Genomic DNA, 17,470 nt, shown 5'->3' on the forward strand with positions numbered 1-17,470 from the left:
CCCTCTCCGGGTGGCATAACGCCGCCTGCGCACGGCATCCGGCAGTGCCGGCGGCTTGGCTGTGGCTGCGCAGAGGGGAAGCGGGAGCCGCGCGCGGCCCTTCGGGATCGGCGCACGCCGGCTCTTTGCACCGTGAGCCGCTGGCGAGAGCGCTGCAGAGCCCGCAGACCCTCTCCCAGCACCGCCACGGGCCTCCTGATTTGTTGTTCCCAGAAACACTGTCATTTCCAAGTTCGAAATACAGTTAAGAGAAGCACTTACAAATACCCGACACAAAGCAATTCCCAGTTATTTTTTTTTTTTTTTTGTATCGACTTTCTTGCACGAAGAGAGCAAAATACATCCACAATTTAAACTCATTACCTGACACCCTCTAGAGGCCTCCAGCCTGCAAATGCTTCAGCACGAGCTAATTTTATGAGAACAGTCCCACCTTGTGCTAATTCGTTTCAGCTAAGGACCCCGGGGAGGGCCAGTGGCACGCGTGCCCCGGGCTGGTGGCCGGGCTGTGCCGGGGCTAGCGGCATCGCAGGGAAGGTTTCATTAGCCAGACAGACACCAGCCCATAGGCACAGGCTTGGGGAAAAAAAAAAGTTCCGAGTTCTCAAGATGCAACATTACCAAGTTAGGCAAAAGCTCAGCAGAGAGAACAAATGGTGCTGCAGCCCACCCAGCCTTTTGGAAAAGGCAAGTAAGAAATCCAACCAAGGTGCCTGCATGGCACATGACCTGAAATGCTCGACAGCACTCGGGCTCCGACATCTCTCGCTGATGTTTTCACGCTCATCCCCCAGCACAAGACCCTTTGGATTGGATCTGCACCATCCCTGAGTGCCCTTGGGATGCAGCCCCGGGCCTGGCTGCCTGGCACTTCTGACCCTTTTCGAGTGGTTTTTGCTAAACTCACCGGGCAGTTAAACAGAGTTTAGGTGCTGTTGGATTATTTTCCCCACTGCTGCTTCTCTCACACTACAGCTTCTTTGGTTTTAGCATATTGCAAATCTTCCCCTGGTGTGCTCTGCAGCAAGAGATGGGTTATATTAAAGCAAAAGCTAAGCCAGAAAATGCAGAGTGAAAGCTCAGCTTCCACATGTAATTCAGTCCACGCCACTCCCCAGTGCGTGAAAATCCACGTGCAATGATCTGCTGTGTTGCTCATAGAGTGGCTTCACAGCATGGGGTGAAAGTGGTCTCAGCTTTGCAGTTACTCGTTGCTTTTCATAAGGAATGACTTGAATGGTATCGACAAGCTTCAGCACAGTTTGCACATTTACAGAGAGAAAATCCAGTAGTTTTGTTACCAGTCGGGGACACAGGAGATGGAGGAGGAAATCTCCTTTCCATCACTTATTTACCACCCAATTCCTGGTAAGTCAAAAATTTCCTGAAGTGTCCAAGGACTTTGGCAGGGCCAGGGTAGAACTTACCTGCCTCCATCCCAGTGTGTCATCGTCAGAAAATTCATGCCTAATCCTGTGGGCACCGTATTTCTAGACGTGCCCGAAGTGATTTGGTGCTGAGCAGTTCAGCGGGTATCTCAGATCTCATTATCGCTGAGCTTCCCGGATCAGACACGGCTCAAATTAATCCCTCTGAGGGCTTAGCCCATACTGAACTGCAGCTCACAGCGTCAGGGGCCACCCCGAGCCCGGGAACAACCGACGTGTCCTCACTGGTGGCATCCCACCCTTTCTGCTTGGCCACCTGGGAACAGGGAGACCCAAATGAGTCCCTTGGCCACCCTTAGCCCAGGCAGGTACTCCAGCAGCTAGAAAATGGCACAGCTGCGGTTCCCAAAATGGGTGTAACCACATCTAACGCATCTTTCTAGTCCCAAACCCACGCAAACGGCATCCAAAGGATCTCCGATCCCTCTCAGCATATGCCCTGGGTTGAACCATACTGGTCCTACCCTTGAAAATAAAAGAGCCTCTCAGCTTTGGCAATATGAAAAGAAAAAAAAACCCACCAGATAACTGATCATCTCCTCTCGTTCCCATGCTCTGAACAGGTCAAAACCACCACAATCCAACTTGAGTGAACTAAACCGGGACGTCTCCTCGCCCCGGCGAGACCCCAGACCCTGGGTTAGCGGCGGAGGCCGAGCCACCCATCGTCTGGTGGGTGCTGCTCGGGGCACCGCGCCCGAGCGTAATTAAAAGGGGTGAGAAAGACAGACAGACAGACCACCGGGCTATCAATCAACTGAAGCGGCTGGACGCTCCGCCCGCCCCAGAAACCCCGGGCTGCCGCGCGCCAGTTCCCGCCTGGATTTGGATGAGCTTTGTGAGCGCGCCCTGCTTAAACGGGGCGGGGGGGGTTTTGCGGTGACCGGCGGGTGAAGCAGCCACCATCTGTGACAGCAGCAGAGGAGCCCCTGAGGTGGAATAGTCCCTCTGAGGAACAACTGAGGTTTTGGGAACTACAGCCTTAACCATCGATGGGAGTTAAGTGAGACCACAGGCGCTGCCCCCACCGCGCGGGAGTGATTGCAGCCGGAGAAGCCACTGAGATCAGGACTTCGGCATTGAGCTCTGAGTGGGAAGGGTGCTGGTGGCCGTGCCAGCTCATCGCCTGCAACCCACCCACGAAAGAGCCCCCCAAAATTGGGTATTTCCCAAGAAACGCCCAGCCCACGGAGACCTAGGGGGTCAAGAAACACAAAAAGCAACGTTTGTCCTCCGTGGGCAGGGGAGGACAAACCAGCGCATCTCCCCGCCCCAAATTTTGGTAGCACTCACGCCGAGCACGTACCTGCGTCAGCGTCTCGCTCTCGCTGCGGAAAGCGCAAGAGTTGCGACAGGGACTCGAAAGCACGGTTTTGAGCAACGCGCCCCCCCCCCCCCCCCCCCCCCGATTTTGGAGACGTCCTGCAATCACAGCCGAGAGAAACATCGGCCTTCCCGCCCGCCCCTCGCCCCAGCACCGCCCGGGGGCCGGGGCCGCACGGTGGGAAGCGTTCGTTGCTGCGTGCGCACCGATTTCATCGAGTCACAGAACGGTTTGGGTTGGAAGGGACCTTAAGGATCACCTAGTCCAACCATCTTCAGCGAGGTCAGAGCCCCGTGTCCAACCTGGCCTTGAATGTTTCCAGGGATGGGGCATCCACCACCTCTCCAAGCAACCTGCAACAGACTTCCGCCACCCTCATCATAAAAAATATCTTCCTTATATTCTAGATTCTAGAAGATTCTAGTCTGAATCCACCCACTTTTAGTTTTAAAGCATTATCCCTTGTCCTACTGCCTGAACAAAAAGCCCCTCCGCAAGATTTCCATCCAAGACTTGCACTAAGGAGCTAGAACTATCTCCAGTCCGTGGGCCGTGGGACCGATCCCACGTAGGAGGGCAGACTGGATGGTTTGGGTGGTTGTGGGCTGGGCCCGGCCTCTCCACACATTTTACTCACCGGATTGCAGCCCCTTCCAGCGCCAGATTGGGTCGGGTCCTTCTTAAAGCCGAGCTGCCGGCAGCCTCGCCCGGCCGGTGGCCCCGCTCCGACGCTCGCCCAGCTCGCTGCTCCGGGTTCCCGGCATCAGGATCCACACGACCGGCGGGAAGCACTGGACCCCTGTGCCCCGTTGTGCCCATCTGGCACAATTCCGGGGAGGCAGCGCTCGTCTGTGAACTCAGGCAGCTTGTAGAGGTACCAGATCTGCTTTTGGGGGGATCGTTTCCAACCCCCTTGTGCCAAGGGATCTGGTTGCTGAGCACGGTGCCCGTGTCCTGCTTTCCGCTGGCCAGTCCTCGGGCTGAATTACTGCCCCTCTCCATTGATCCTATCAACATGAAGTGCTAATGAAAAAGGAATGTTGTGTTTTTTTTTTTTTTTTTTTTAATATTTTGAAAAGCATTTTCCACAAGAAAATGAAAACTAAGACGGCAGGGCTCAGAACCGTGGGGTGCCCGGCAAGGGCAAGCAAGCCCAGCCGCACGGCCCTGCCCTACCTCCGCGCCCTCGGAAGGGGAACCGGCACCTCTGCCTCCGTCCATTCCGTGCAGTTTCCATTTGTCAATTAAAAATAGCCCCGCTTTTTTAAAGCAGAAGCAATCCGAGCACTTCTCCCCCATTTTTTCCCATCCGCAGCCGTGCCTCCGTCCCTAATGCGCTTCCTGGTAACGAGCATCAGCCCAATTAAGCCGGCGGGCTGGGACCAGGAGCGTGCGCGGAGGGGGCAGCCAGACTGGTCCTCACCTGTAGTAGCAAATGGTTTAAAGAAACGATTCCTAATATTCAATTAATGGCAGTTTTAATTTCTTCTTCATATATGATCTTAAAATGAGATTTTTAATTTTTTTATTTATTCCATAAACAATATAACAAAACTCAGCAAGTTAACAATATGACGTTTTCACCATACAGAGTCAGTCACAAATATTTAAAACCTTTGCAACAAGAACAACAAAACCCAAAATATTACAAGAATAATTTACAAGAGGATCTATAAAACAGCAAAGCGCTCACAAATTTTCCAGTTTCCTTTACACAATATCACTACACTCTTTCACAACATTTCTTTTTATTACAAAATTCCCAACAAAAGTTTAATTTTTTTCTTTGTATTTTGGTTTTTAAAACCAGAAACTTTTAAGTATACATCCTTTTATTAACACCCGAAGGTGCAAAAAAAGGGAAACCTCACACATACAAACACTTCACAGCACTTTTCTAAGAAAAATATACACTTACAAAATATTTTACAAATTGGCACACTTAAAAATATACAAGATTTTGTAGGCGTCTTAGAGTGATCCTTAAGAATTATACTTCAATTGACTCTACAGAATATTTATAAAGCTTATTCTAAAAGAAAAAAGGCAAATCATTTCCAAACATGTTAAAATTGCAGTGTAAAATGTGGAACAGAAATGGATATGTTACATTCATAAAAAGGGCCATTTAATAGTTCTTAAATGCTCAAGGGGGGGATAAAAGTTTTCTTTAGCACCATAAAACAGGAGCAACTTCCTAACGAGGTGCCTCTAGTTCTATGGAAGGGAACTCAAGGAGCAGTACATTCACATCTCTGGAGGCAGCAGTCGAAATGCCCCGGCCGGCGCCGCGGGCAGCGGAACAGAGCAGCTCCTTGGATTTCTACCCTGCTTCCCACTGGGAGTAAGAGACAAAAGGAGTTTAACTGGTACCTTTCTTTTGTGTGTGTGTGTGTGTGTGTGTGTGTGTGTGGTTTAGTCTAGGTTTAAGTCTTCCCTTTGTGCTTTTGAAATGGACGTTTGTCTATCTAGCGAAGGGTAGTGGTGAATACCAATTTCATTTCTTGTTTCCTTTTGCACCAAGTGTTCAAAGGCTCAGTAAACGTGTCTGGCAACCCAAGCATCCTGCGAGATGGAGGGCATCCTCCTGCTTTAGATCCCAATTCCCTTAGATGGCTGTTACTCCACTGTCATTAGTGTCACTTGTTTACCTGAGAAACAGATTTGAAAAGCCTTGCTTCTACCACAGACATTGTACTTTGTTTATTTTCTTTTTTTTTTTTCTTTTTTTTCTTTTTTTTTTTTTTTTTTTTTTTGCATTATTTCACACGCTGAAGAGATAAAGAGGCACATTCTCAAATAGATGTCAGCGGCTTGAACCATGCAACTTCCACTGGACCCCCTGGGAGCTGCATCGGCAAAGTCCAACACACCGAGTTGAGAAAGTAAGACCGAGGGCCTGATCCTGCACCAACTGAAGTCCACGCACCTGATCCTCTTCTCACTTACACTGACTTCTAGGGAGTTTTTTCTCGTGACTTAACGGCAACGGCCGGCTGCCATCCAGGAAAGCACTCAGGGAGCGAGCTCCCACCTGAGTGCTTTGCTGGATCGGGACCTTAGGGAAAGAAGAATATGGTCCAGCAGGTAAAGGATGAAAATGCTTAAAACATCTTTCTTTTGGTTCCTGGCTCATTTGAGCCTTAATGCCGAAAAAAAAATAACAGCAATCCTGACTTTTTTTTTAAAAAAGCAAGCTGCACAGCAATGGTTTGGCAAAGCAGCCACCGCCTTGGCTTTGTCTGGCCCCGGGACGGCCCTGCCCGCCGCGGCTGACCTCCGCCTCCCGAAACGCCCGGCTCAACCTGCTCCGCAAGTCATTCTTCTCAAGCTGTTTATTTTTTTTTTTAAAAAAAAAAAAAAAAGAAAAAAACCCTCTTATGCTTAAAAAACAGAAAAGCAAGATGTAAACCTGGTAAGCTTGTTATTATTATTATTATTATTAAAAAACGATTACTCAAATCCCCATCGTTGATATTTTTTTTCTATTTACAAAACCTCTATATGCAAGTACCTCCAGCAAAACTATGGCCACTGGGGGTGGGTTGGCTACTGCTAGGTCGCCGTAGGGTTTCCTTCTGCAGGACATCCTCGGCACGGCGCAGTCACCGCAGGGAAACAGATGCTTCGGCGGGAGGGCGGCCGGTGCCGCCTTCCCCTGCTCACAGGCAGCTCCTGCCTCCGGCTCAGAGGTGGAGCGAGAGCCAGGGGCTCCGCCTGAATTGCCCCGCGTTGGTCTCCTCTCGGATGGTTTTTATCACCTCCCGTCGCAAGCGGCCGGTTTTTGCTTCCTAAATTTTTGCTGCCGGTTATAAGTGGCCCAAACCGCAGTGTGCCAGCACGGCGCGGCTCAGGAGAGCAGCATCACATCCCGTACGGTGCCCAGTGGGACGCCTCCAGAGCAGGAGTGAAAGGAGATAAAGTAGAAAAGCCATTTTAGAGGATGCTGCAGAATAAACGCCTTTTTGCGTGGCTTGGATTAGTCCGAGCAGCCAGGAGCCCAGCTAGAAGATGCGAGAGGAGGCTGGGAGTGCACTGGGATGGGGCAAGAGGGTGAGCGGAGGTGGGAGCCAACGTGGGGAGCCCCGGGGTGCGCAGATGGTGGGCAGGGATGGATGGGACCAACGTCCCGGTCCTCCCACAGCTGGGGGCAGCGCTGTGAAAAATAAAAATTCACCAATACTGACAAGAAGGGCAAGTGGAAAAGGTGAGCTCGTATGGCAAGGAAAGAGGCAAAGGTGGGAAGTGATGAAAACCTTGAGGTAGCGACAGGCAGGTGGAGATGAATTTTAGGAAAGTTCCAGCTGTTCACGGAGTTAGTCAATGGGACCCCTGGGGAAACTGCCCTCGGGGACAAGGGAGCAGAACAGAGCTGGCAGATCTTTAAGGATGCTTCCTGTAGAGTGCAAGAGCTCTTGATCCCCAGGTGTAAGAAATCAGGGAAGGAAGGCAAGAGATCAGCATGGCTGAGCTGAGACCTGCTGCTCAGACCAGAGGGCAAGAAGGAAATGCCCAGGCGGCAGGAGCAGGGACAGGTACCCTGGGAAGGGTACAGGGACACTGCCCAGTCGTGTAAGGATGGGGTCAGGAAGGCCAAGGTGTGGCTGGAGCTGAACGTGGCGTGGGACACAAAGAATAATAAGAAGGGCTTCTACAGGTACATCAGCCAGACGAGGAAGGTCAAAGAAAGTGTATCCGCTCCGATGAACGTGACCGGCAAACTGGTAACAACGGCTGAGGAGAAGGCTGAGGTACTCAACAACTTTTCTCCCTCGGTCTTCACTGGCAACCTCTCTTCCCACATCTCTTGAGTGGGTGGACCTCAAGGTGAGGACTGGGGGAGCAAAGTCCCTCCCACTGTAAGAGAAGACCGAGTTTGTGACCACCTGAGGCACCTGAACATACACAAGTCTATGAGACCTGAGGAGATGCATCCCAGGATCCTGAGGAACTGGCTGATGCAGTTGCCAAGCCACTCTCCATGGTATTTGAAAAGTCACGGCAGCCAGATGAAGCCCCTGGTGACTGAAAAAAGGGAAACATTGCACCCATTTTTCAAAAGGGTAGGAAGGAGGACTCTGGAAACTGCTGACCTGCCAGCCTCACCTCTGTGCCTGGGGAGATCGTGGAACAGCTCCTCCTAGAAGCTGTGCCAAGGCACGTGGAGGACAGGCAGGTGATTTGAGACAGCCATCACGGCTTCACCAAGGGCAAGTCCTGCCTGACCAACCTACTGGCCTTCTGTGATGGAATAACTACGTGAGAGGAGAAGGGACCAGCTACAGAGGTTGTCTATCTGGACTTCTGTATGGCCTCTGACACGGTCCCCCCCCACATCCTTCTTTCTGAATTTGAGAGACACGGATTTGATGGGTGGACTGTTCAGTGGATGAGGAATTGGTTGCACACTCACATCCAGAGGGTAGTGGGTAACAGCTCAACGTCCAGATGGAGATCAGTGACGAGTGGTGTCCCTCAGGGGTCCGTGCTGGGACCAGTACTGTTTAATAGCTTCATCAGTGACATGGACAGTGGGATCGAGTGCACCCTCGGCAAGTTTGGAGAGGACACCACGCTGAGCGGTGCGGTTGACACGCCTGAGGGACGGGATGCCATCCAGAGGGACCTGGACAAGCTTGAGAAGTGGGCCCGTGTGAACCTTATGAGGTTGAAGTGCAAGGTCCTGCACTGGGGTTGGGGCAACCCCTGGTATCAATACAGGCTGGGGGATGAAGGGATTGAGAGCAGCCCTGCGGAGAAAGACTTAAGGAAGAGATTTTTTTATGATGAGGGTGGTGAAACAGTGGAACAGGTTGCCCAGAGAGGTGGTAGATGCCCCATCCCTAGAAACATTCAAAGTCAGGTTGGACGGGGCTCTGAGCAACATGATCTCACTGAAGATGTCCCTTCTCGTTGCAGGGGGACTGGACTAGATGACCTTTAAAGGTCCCTTCCAACCCAAACCATTCTATGAAGATCAAAAAAGAGAGGAGCAAATGGTTACCTCAAGGCAATTTCTGAATTTTGGGGTCAATCAGCAGAGACATCATTTTTTTCAGACACACAGAGAAAGGCCAGTGCCACGCCGTGAGGAATCTGGGCTCTTTAATATCTCCCCTGTCAGAGATTTTGGGGGACTTGGGGGATTTTTGGAGATTTTTGACCACCGAAGATGGCAGCGAAATCAGAGCGACAGAAGGACTGAAGAAGAACTCAACAAGGCAGCTGGTATTTGTGATTAACACTGTCCTGAAACACCTAGCTGGGTATTCATGGATTTCCAACACACAATAAAATAGTCAATATGTTTTATGCCTTATCTTCATGCCCTATTGCACATTTCTCAAATGCAATAAATATTGCTATCTGGTTCAGTACAAGGTATTTTATTACGAGTCCCATATTCATAATAGTAAGCATAACGAGCACAGTGCAGGCCAGTAGAAATGTGCTTTCAAACAATGGTTCTGGGTCAAAAAGAAGGGCCGTGCTGCATCCCAGCCCTGGACCTGACCTGTCTCTGTAGAAACAGCAGCCTGAACATCCCAAAGAAGGGAGCTGGCAGCCCCTCATCCTGCAGCACGCGGGAGGAACGCTGAAAAAAAGGGGGATACGCCAACGCCACGGCAGTGGCCGGAGCTTGTAGTATCTGATGACCCTCCGAATAGAAAAGCAAGCTGCTGGGGAAGCAGGGGAGAGCACGGCGGCTGCAGGCAAGCCAGACGCCCGGGGATGGAGCCCTAGCACAGCTCTTGTCTCCCAAATATATCCCGAGTATCTTCTCATCTCCCTCTTGGAGCCAGAGCAGGGGTGGAACACTGCAACCCACGGGGCACCCAGGGACCACGCTCACCCGGAGCAGCTCACTCCGGGAAATGCCAGCATTTCATTTTTTTTTCGCGGAATTAATGAACTTATAGGATGGTTTTCAGAATTTTTTTTTTTTTTTTTTTTTTCAGAGTTCCTTCTTTCCTCTGTTAAATAGAATGCAACGCAATTACTGTGCTGTTCTCTCCGGGATTGCAGAGCTGAGCCTGAACTACACCTCAGGACCTGCAAAATGCTGAAAACATTTTGATTCTAAATCGACACTCTGCAACTCCACTTCCATTTTAAGTGTTCAGTCTGCTTTTTTGCTAAATTAACGTAACCTAATTCTGCTGTTTTGCCTTGCGCGTGGCCTGAAAAAAACCCCCTACGTGTAAGGAAACCCGCGTCTAGTCCTCTCCTCAGCAAAACACCACCTCTATGCTCCCGACCATGTCGAGAACGTGATCTGTCCAACTGCTATTAAGGCTCCTCTTCCTCATCGTTTTCTATTGCATCAACGTGGCCAAGCCTCGCGTCCCTCCGCTCCCAATAGCTCCCAGTCAGCAGGGCTCTTGCATATCAAGGTTTCATAAGAAATCAGCAGCAAAACGCACAGGCTCTCAGTTGCACAAGGAAAATAGATATCTGTTGGGTTTGTTATTCTCGTGGAGGGCGAGGGTGTGGTGAGTAGGGTTACAAATAAGGCCTTTTGAGAATACATTTAGCATTCAGCATTTAACGCTGTCTTAATAAAGTCCAGTCATGTATGATCCGGCCCTGATTGGTGAGATCACAAATAGCTCCGTTTTTTTTTTTGTTGTTTTTTTTTTTTTTTTTTCTTTTCTCCTTATCTTATGAACTGAATCAAAGAAAAGGTTCAGAGTTGTATTTAAAACTAATGACTTTGCTTTTGAAAGTTCAAACTATATTGGCATCGCAAGGTTAGACATTTAGGAAACACCAAAGCTATGATAGGAGAGCGTTTTTGACAGGCTCTGCATCAAAAATGTTTAAGAAACTACTCAAAGGAAAAGTAATAGCAATAAATGTATGAAACGTATTAGTTCTGTTTTTATAACTATTTTAGAATTTATCCCAGGTTCTTATAAAATATATAAAACTGAGATACAAAGAATTAGCAATGTAACTTTGCATTTCAAATGATCTTCAGCTACAGGTTTTGCTTTAAGAAAACAGACACTTGAAAAGCAACTGTTCTGTAGTCTCTAGATGCAGACACTTGAGTTCCTGGCAAACTTACCGTCAGTGGTTTTCTGAACTCCTCCACCATTTCAACTCTCTCCTATAATGAAACTCAACATTTCACCATTAAGTTTTTCTGCTCATGGTTTCAAAGAGAGGACATTACCATTTCCCAGCATCGGTTTCAAAGTTCCTTTTTTCTTTTTTTTTTTTTTCTTCCCCTTTTTTTCCCTTTTTTTTTTCCTTTTTTTTTTTTTTTTTTTTTTTTTTCCCTTTATGAGCTTTAAACCACAGGGTGAATCCATGAAATGAGGTAAGTAAATTTGGCACACTTTTAGTCATGTCCATAAAACTTTTGGTAAGTTGTATAAGTGAACAATATCATTTTCATCGTGAGTTACAGGTGCTTTCAAAGGGGGGTGGTTAGTACTTAACAACTGGAATGTTTCTAGTAAAACCAAAAGGCATAGCTGCAGAAAACACTCACAACCCAATGTTGATAGAGAAGTAAAAATATATACAATACAGTCACTTGTTCATAGTTTGGCACAATTTTTTGTTGTTGTGGGTAATAGTGCATAAACTACTGTACAACAGTATGACTTTTAAAACAGTCTTTCACAGAGAATACCAGATTAGGTTTGCTTTCAAATAATAAAATTCCCACAATTTCAAACTCTTCATTTCAGCACTTACATCTCAACATACCACAAGGCAGATTTCGAAAAGGAACCGACGGGAAAAAAACCCCAACCAAATAGAAAAGCAAAAAATAAAAAAAATAATAATAATAAAAAAAAAAAACCAAACATCAACCGTCTTTCTAGAAAAGGGAGTCTCTTCTTCAAATACAGGAAAACCCAAAAATGTTGTTTCTGCTTTAAGAAGAATGGAGTCTGATTCCCTGCAGGAAAAAATCAAACATTTGATGCCATCTTAGTTAGCTCGTCTGGAGTCACCACGACGGAGCGTACGCGCTAAAGGCGGGCGGGTACAGAAGATGCAGCTTTAGATGATGCAGGTTAGGAGATAAAACAGCAGAGGGGGCCAGAAAGCACTCAAAATTGCCACGTGAAGCTCAATTAGGAACGAGTTCTCATTTGCAAAGTAAAGAGCCTTTTAAGTTTCGAGATCTTGGCTTTTGGATGCATAACCTCTTTTTTTTTTTTTTGTGGTTTATTTTTTACAAAATGTTCCAAAAAAAAAAAAAAGTCTTTCCTTGTCAAAATCATTAAAAAGAGCGTGTAATCGTGTTTTCTTTTTTTTTTTCCCCGCCCCCCCCCCTCCCCCCCCCCCAATAAATAAGTAATTAAAAACTGAAGAAGCCGAACAGCAGAAAAGAGTAGCCTTGTTAGTTTTTTTAACCCCAGCCAAGCCAGAAAATTGGTCATTCTTTTAGGTAGCTTGCAAGTAATAAGTATTTTCATGCATTTAAAAAACCAACCAAACAAACAAAAAAAAAGCCCAACCAAAAAAACCAACCCCAAAACCAAAACCAACCAAAACTGTAAAAGGGGAACGTCTTTTTTTTTTTTTTTTTTTTTTTCATGCAACTTTTGCTTTCAGGAAGGAAAAACTGAGGAACAGCGGGCTTAGCAGGTGGGAGGGAGGTTAAGGGGCATTCCAGCCAGTTTGGTGCAGCATTACCTCAGTTTCTCAAAAGCAGCTGTCACGGGGGGGTCCTTGTGGGGCTGTTCGCGGTCCGTTCGCTTTATTTTACAGTTCTCATCCCTCAGCGATTTCGAACTGGATTTATGACGGTAGAGTTTTTTATGGGTAGGTCCGTTATTGCCTAAAGTGCTCAGGTTACTATAGTTTTTATCAAAAAAGGGAGCGTGAAGGTCCGTGGTGTACCCGGTTGAGCAGTTGGGGCGACCGGGGGGGTCGCAGGTTGCGGCTTTGCCGTTTTTGCTTGAGCCCTTGTTGTTCGACTTGTGGTTCTTCGCCGCTCCCGGCGAGCCGCCGTTCGCCTTCTTCTTCGACTCTTGGGATGTCCCTGCCAAAATTTTAAGAGTTTTCAGTTTCAGGCTGTTGGACTCCGGTGACCGGAATATGTCTGGAACGCTGTTGTGGCCAACAGGCCCCCACAAGGGCTCGATGGAGGCCATCATAAACCTCTGGACATCCGCCATTCCCGACGCGATGTTGGACAGGATGTTGGAAGGTTCTTCAAACTCCCTCTGATCATCGTCCAGGAGGCTGGTGGCGTTGCCCAGGCTGGCTTCCGACCAGCCCGTGCCCCCCTCTTTTCCCAGCGCCCACTCTCCGGAGAGCCCGTTGTGCTTGCCCAGTTTCACCCCGGCCGGGCTGCAATGCTGAGCGCTCTCGGCGAGGCCCTTGGTGGTGGCGGTGGCCACGTTGCTCAGCTGGTTGACCACCCTGCCGCCAACAGCCGGAGTCTTCTCGCCGTTGACTCCCGCCGCGTTTTTCCCCTTCCTGGCAGATTTGGGTGCCTGCCTGGAGTTTTTCCCTGGCGGCTTATCGGTTCCTTTGTTGGTTTTGGGTGATTTTTTCCGGGTGGCTTTCTGGGAAGAGCTTTGGTTTGTACCCACATTCTTGCTGGATGAACTTTTCCTCTTCGATTTTGACACTTTGCTATTGGTGCTAATTTGACCAGATGGCTCATTAAATGTTGACAAGCATGGACTCTTTTCGAGAAGGCTGACAGAATCTTCATCGTTGAACATATGGAACTGGAACTGGTGATTATTTAAAGCAAACCCATTATCTGCCTGATCCTCAGTCTGCAGGACCCCACAGTTCCACTTGACCTTCTCGGAGCTGTTGAGGGTGGCCTGGGGGCTCTCCTGAAAGCCCTTCAGGGTGCCCAGAGGCTTGGTGTCAGAGCCCGCTATCTGCGGGGACAGGTTGGGAGTGTCCGGAGGGGACATCTCCGAAAGCGATGACTGGCGGAACTTATCAGGCGTGAAGTTGGAAATGTCTAAAAGGTCCGTGGACTCCTTCAAAGGGGTGATTTCATCTATGCTCTGCTGGATCACTAGCTTGGGACTGCAGTGGGCCAAGAAATCATCATTAATATCATCCTCGCCGTCCTTTTCACAAGACTTTAAACTTAAAGAACTGTAATTGCTAGAACTAACTGACAATGAACCCACTGAATCAAAACTAATGAGCCTGCCATCATCTGTACTTAGTGTACCTCGTTGGAAATGAAAGCGCCCCTCTCCATTATTAAAATGACATGACTGATAAGAATCATCAGACTGCACTTGTTGGCTATCCGGCATGTAATTTTTTTGGTATAGCAATTTGCTGCTATTCAGATTGACTTGAGCGTATCCGGAGGCGGGGAGGCCGTCTGCACCCGCGGCACTGCCGCCGAACTCGCTCGGCAGCCCGGCCGCCTCCCGCCCGTCGCCGGGGAAGTCCTGGCGGGTGCTGCCGGCAGCCTTGCCGGCCGGCCACATGCTACCGAAGCTGCCCTGCTCCATCTCCAAGTGGCCGGGCGACTGCTGCAGCTCCGACTCGGAAGGCGGGGAGAGCACGCAGCTCTGCGCCGGCTGCAGAGCTGGGAAGGGCTTTTCTGCCGGGACGATGCTGGGGAGCGGGTGCTGCTGCTGCTCGGAGGGGTGCTGGGCGAAGTATGAGATACCGGTGTTGCTCGACAAATCAGAAGCATCTAACAACGTCTGCAGATAGCCTCCGGGGATCAGGGGTACATTGGTGGTGATATTAGCAGATGGCAGAGGCTTGTCTGAAGAGGAGGTGGATGGTAGGAAAGGAGAATTTTTAGCAACCTTATCCTCGTGGCACTCCGGGAGATGGGAGCTGTCTGAAGCACAAGGAGCGTTTTCGTCCTTCAGACGCGCTGCAGAGTCCTGGTTCTCCAGTGCCGGGGAGCCCTCCGCCGTACTGGTAGCAGCTTTGATCTTCTTGCACTTCAACCTGGCTTCGCTTTTGAATTTGATCCTGCGGAGCACTTTCCTCTCCGTCCCCTTGTGCTCCCGTTCCTGCGATTTGCATTTCACGGCGGCGATGCCCGCGATGTCGTGTACGTGTAATCCGTTGGCACAGCTGGGGGTGGCGATGGCTAATGCCGGCAGCCCTTTCAGGCCCGCGTCCTCTTTACTGCTGCAAGGCTGCTTGTGATCGGAGGAGCAAGAGCCCAGCTTGTTCACTGATTGCTCGATGGCTTTAATTCTTTGAATCCGGTGCCTGTTTGCTAGCTTGCATTTTCGCTTCCGTGGGTGAGGGAGGAACGAAGCATCTGAGCCGTTAAGATAGAAATTCTGCTTGTGGTAGAGAGACGATCTGAGCAAATCCAGCCGGCTCTGCTGCCTCTCTTGCCAGAAGCCCTTCAGTGGGGCCAGCTTCTTGTATTTGCTGAGCAGCTCCTCGTTTAGGGTGACAGTTGTCTCGTTGGCATCCACTTTGCTGAGCTTCACCAGCATATGCTTCTCCCCTTTAAACCTGTTAATGATGATGTACTTGATGATAACGGGGGGCTCCTTGCGAGAGACTTTTCGCCGTTTCTTGGGGCACCACTCATCATCGTCCTCTTCCTTGGGCCCGTCCGGGAGCCACTCCTTCTTGTCCAGGATCTTCTCGTTCTCGATGGAGTCCACATCGTACAGGTAGTCGTCGCTGTATCGCACTTTCCTCTTTGCCCGCAACCCGTAATTCTGCTGAATGAAGGAGCCGGAGTGGTCCCGGGACAGGTACCGGCTGCAGTCCTTGATATCCCGCAGCACGTCGTAGGAGGACTCTGTGCAAGTGCTGTCGTCGCTGAACTCCCCGGAGTCCTCCGTGGAATTCACCGAGTCCAAGAAGTGGCTCCTTTTGGAGCCCACGTACTGCACCATCTCTGTGCTGTTGCAAGATTTATTTAAGGCAGCTTTCTCCTCCTCCTCACCGTCCTCTTCCTCGCCATCCTCCTCCTCCTCCCCCCAGATGATGCCTTCCTCAGATTTGAATTGAGAAGGGTCGGTGGCACCGCTGGGTCCCCTTTTCAGGGTGCTCCTGCTGTCCCTTTTGGTGCAGTTGCTGAACACGCTGGGGAAGAAGTTGAACTGGGCATCCTCTTGCAGGGTGGTGGTCTTCTCCCGCACGTTGTCCTGGAAAGATTCGTATCTAATCTTTAGGGAGCAGACATCGCTTCCCAAGGTGGAATCGTCGTCATCGAACATGTAATTATCCACGTCTTCCTCGGAAAACAGATTTACAGAAAGCTCATTTTTGGAGCAGAGGTCAAGCAGCTCAATTTTACTTTCACTAATGAAAGATTCAAAATAGCCCCATTCCTGGTTGGGATTTGTTAGTAAAGGTTCCTCACCGTTGCATTTGTCTAATAGTAATCCCTCGTAATAATTTTTCTGAGTGGGGTCCTCTGAATCACTGTCAGATTTCTCTGCATCTCTTTTGTCCGCTGCCCTCGATTTATGCATAGGGAAGCTTAAAAGCTGGTCTGAAAGCAGTTGATCCCCGTATCTCATGGTTTCTCCTGTGCTCATGCAGTGAATCCCTATATCAGAGACCGAGCAGGTGTCGTAATCCCTATTTATATCCCCCACTTTCAAGCTTATTCCCGGCTCTGCATCAATGCCGTCCTTTGATTCAATAAAGCAGCCCAGACAGGTCCGGCTCGGCTGCATCAGGCAGTCGCCCGTCAACGCCGACATGCCCCCGGGCTCCATCATGGTGAAGGGAGCCTTCTCGCAGTCGCCCGGCAGCGACCAGGAGCTCATGCCCTTTGTCACGCAGGACGTGAGGGAGATGGCGTGGGCGGAGGAGTCATCCGAGGCGTGCTCGGGTACATCCGTGAGCCTCAGCGGCGACGGGGGGCTCAGCAAGCAGGGCTTCTTGGAAGTCAGGGGAGGCAGCGCCCGGTGGCACGCGTGGTTTTCCTTCTGAGCTGCCGTCAAGGCGGAGAACGTGACCGCGGCCTCGGCGGCGGTGCAAGGCCTCTCATCGCCGTCCAGGGCGTGCGATTCTGGGCGGGAGGGTCGGCAAAAGGGAGGCAGGAAAGAAAAGAAAAAGAGAGAGGGTTTACAACCCTTGCTGTTCCGCCCGGGCTCGCCACCCCGCGCCCCCCCTGCTCCCTCGGGTTTGGTGGCGACTGGCCCAACCGCCCCTCTGGGAAGCGGCAGGCGCCCCTCCCGCGAGCGCGCGCTCCCGTCCTTCGGGATCTGATTAACGTGGCGACGGGCAAGGAAGGGAGAGGTAAACACTCTCCCCTCCGCCGCCAGCTGGAAGAGGTGCAAGACTACGTTTCAAAAACCAAAACCATCCATTGTTTCCCCCTCATATACATACCGTTACCTGGATACTGCCTTTCAAATCTGACAAGGTTATTAAAACACAAAACAAGCCTAATAAAAGTGTTCCCATTAACGTTGAAAAAACGAATGGAAAAATAAGATTCTTAAAGAAACAAAGCCTGCCCCCCCGCCGTGTCTGCAGCTTAAACATACCTGAACTGCATTACTGCTCGAGAGTCAGAAAGTTATGGCTATTTTTAAAAACCCAGTAGTATTTTTGTCACTGTCCATGCCAAGGGAAAGTAGAAGGTAACACAGAGTTTAAAGCAATTATTATTAGAATTATTGTGGGGTTTGCCATTCTTCCTTAATCTCTAGAAATGCCTTCTTAATAATGTAAGGGTTTTTTTTTTTAACCTAAGGATTTTTTATGTTTACCTCGTTGCACTCTTTTATGGCAGAATAAA

General features: G+C 49.6%; 1 protein-coding gene across 2 annotated transcripts in view; it reads right to left on the minus strand.

The window, feature by feature from the left end:
- Nucleotides 1–8,557: 8,557 nt before the first annotated feature.
- NEXMIF (neurite extension and migration factor) overlaps nt 8,558–17,470 on the minus strand; it is a 170,109-nt gene continuing 161,196 nt past the window's right edge. For both annotated transcript variants that reach the window (XM_042807217.1, XM_032983375.2), the window contains exons 4-5: nt 12,433–16,735; nt 8,558–11,689 (exon numbers count right to left, since the gene is read on the minus strand). In XM_042807217.1, coding sequence (XP_042663151.1) covers nt 11,485–11,689; nt 12,433–16,735 — 4,508 coding nt within the window. In that variant the 3' untranslated portion in view covers nt 8,558–11,484. The remainder of the gene's footprint in view (nt 11,690–12,432; nt 16,736–17,470) is intronic.

The sequence above is a fragment of the Tyto alba genome, unplaced genomic scaffold, assembly GCF_018691265.1.
Source record: "Tyto alba isolate M040663 unplaced genomic scaffold, T.alba_DEE_v4.0 Super-Scaffold_5, whole genome shotgun sequence".
In the NCBI taxonomy this organism is placed as follows: Eukaryota; Metazoa; Chordata; class Aves; order Strigiformes; family Tytonidae; genus Tyto; species Tyto alba.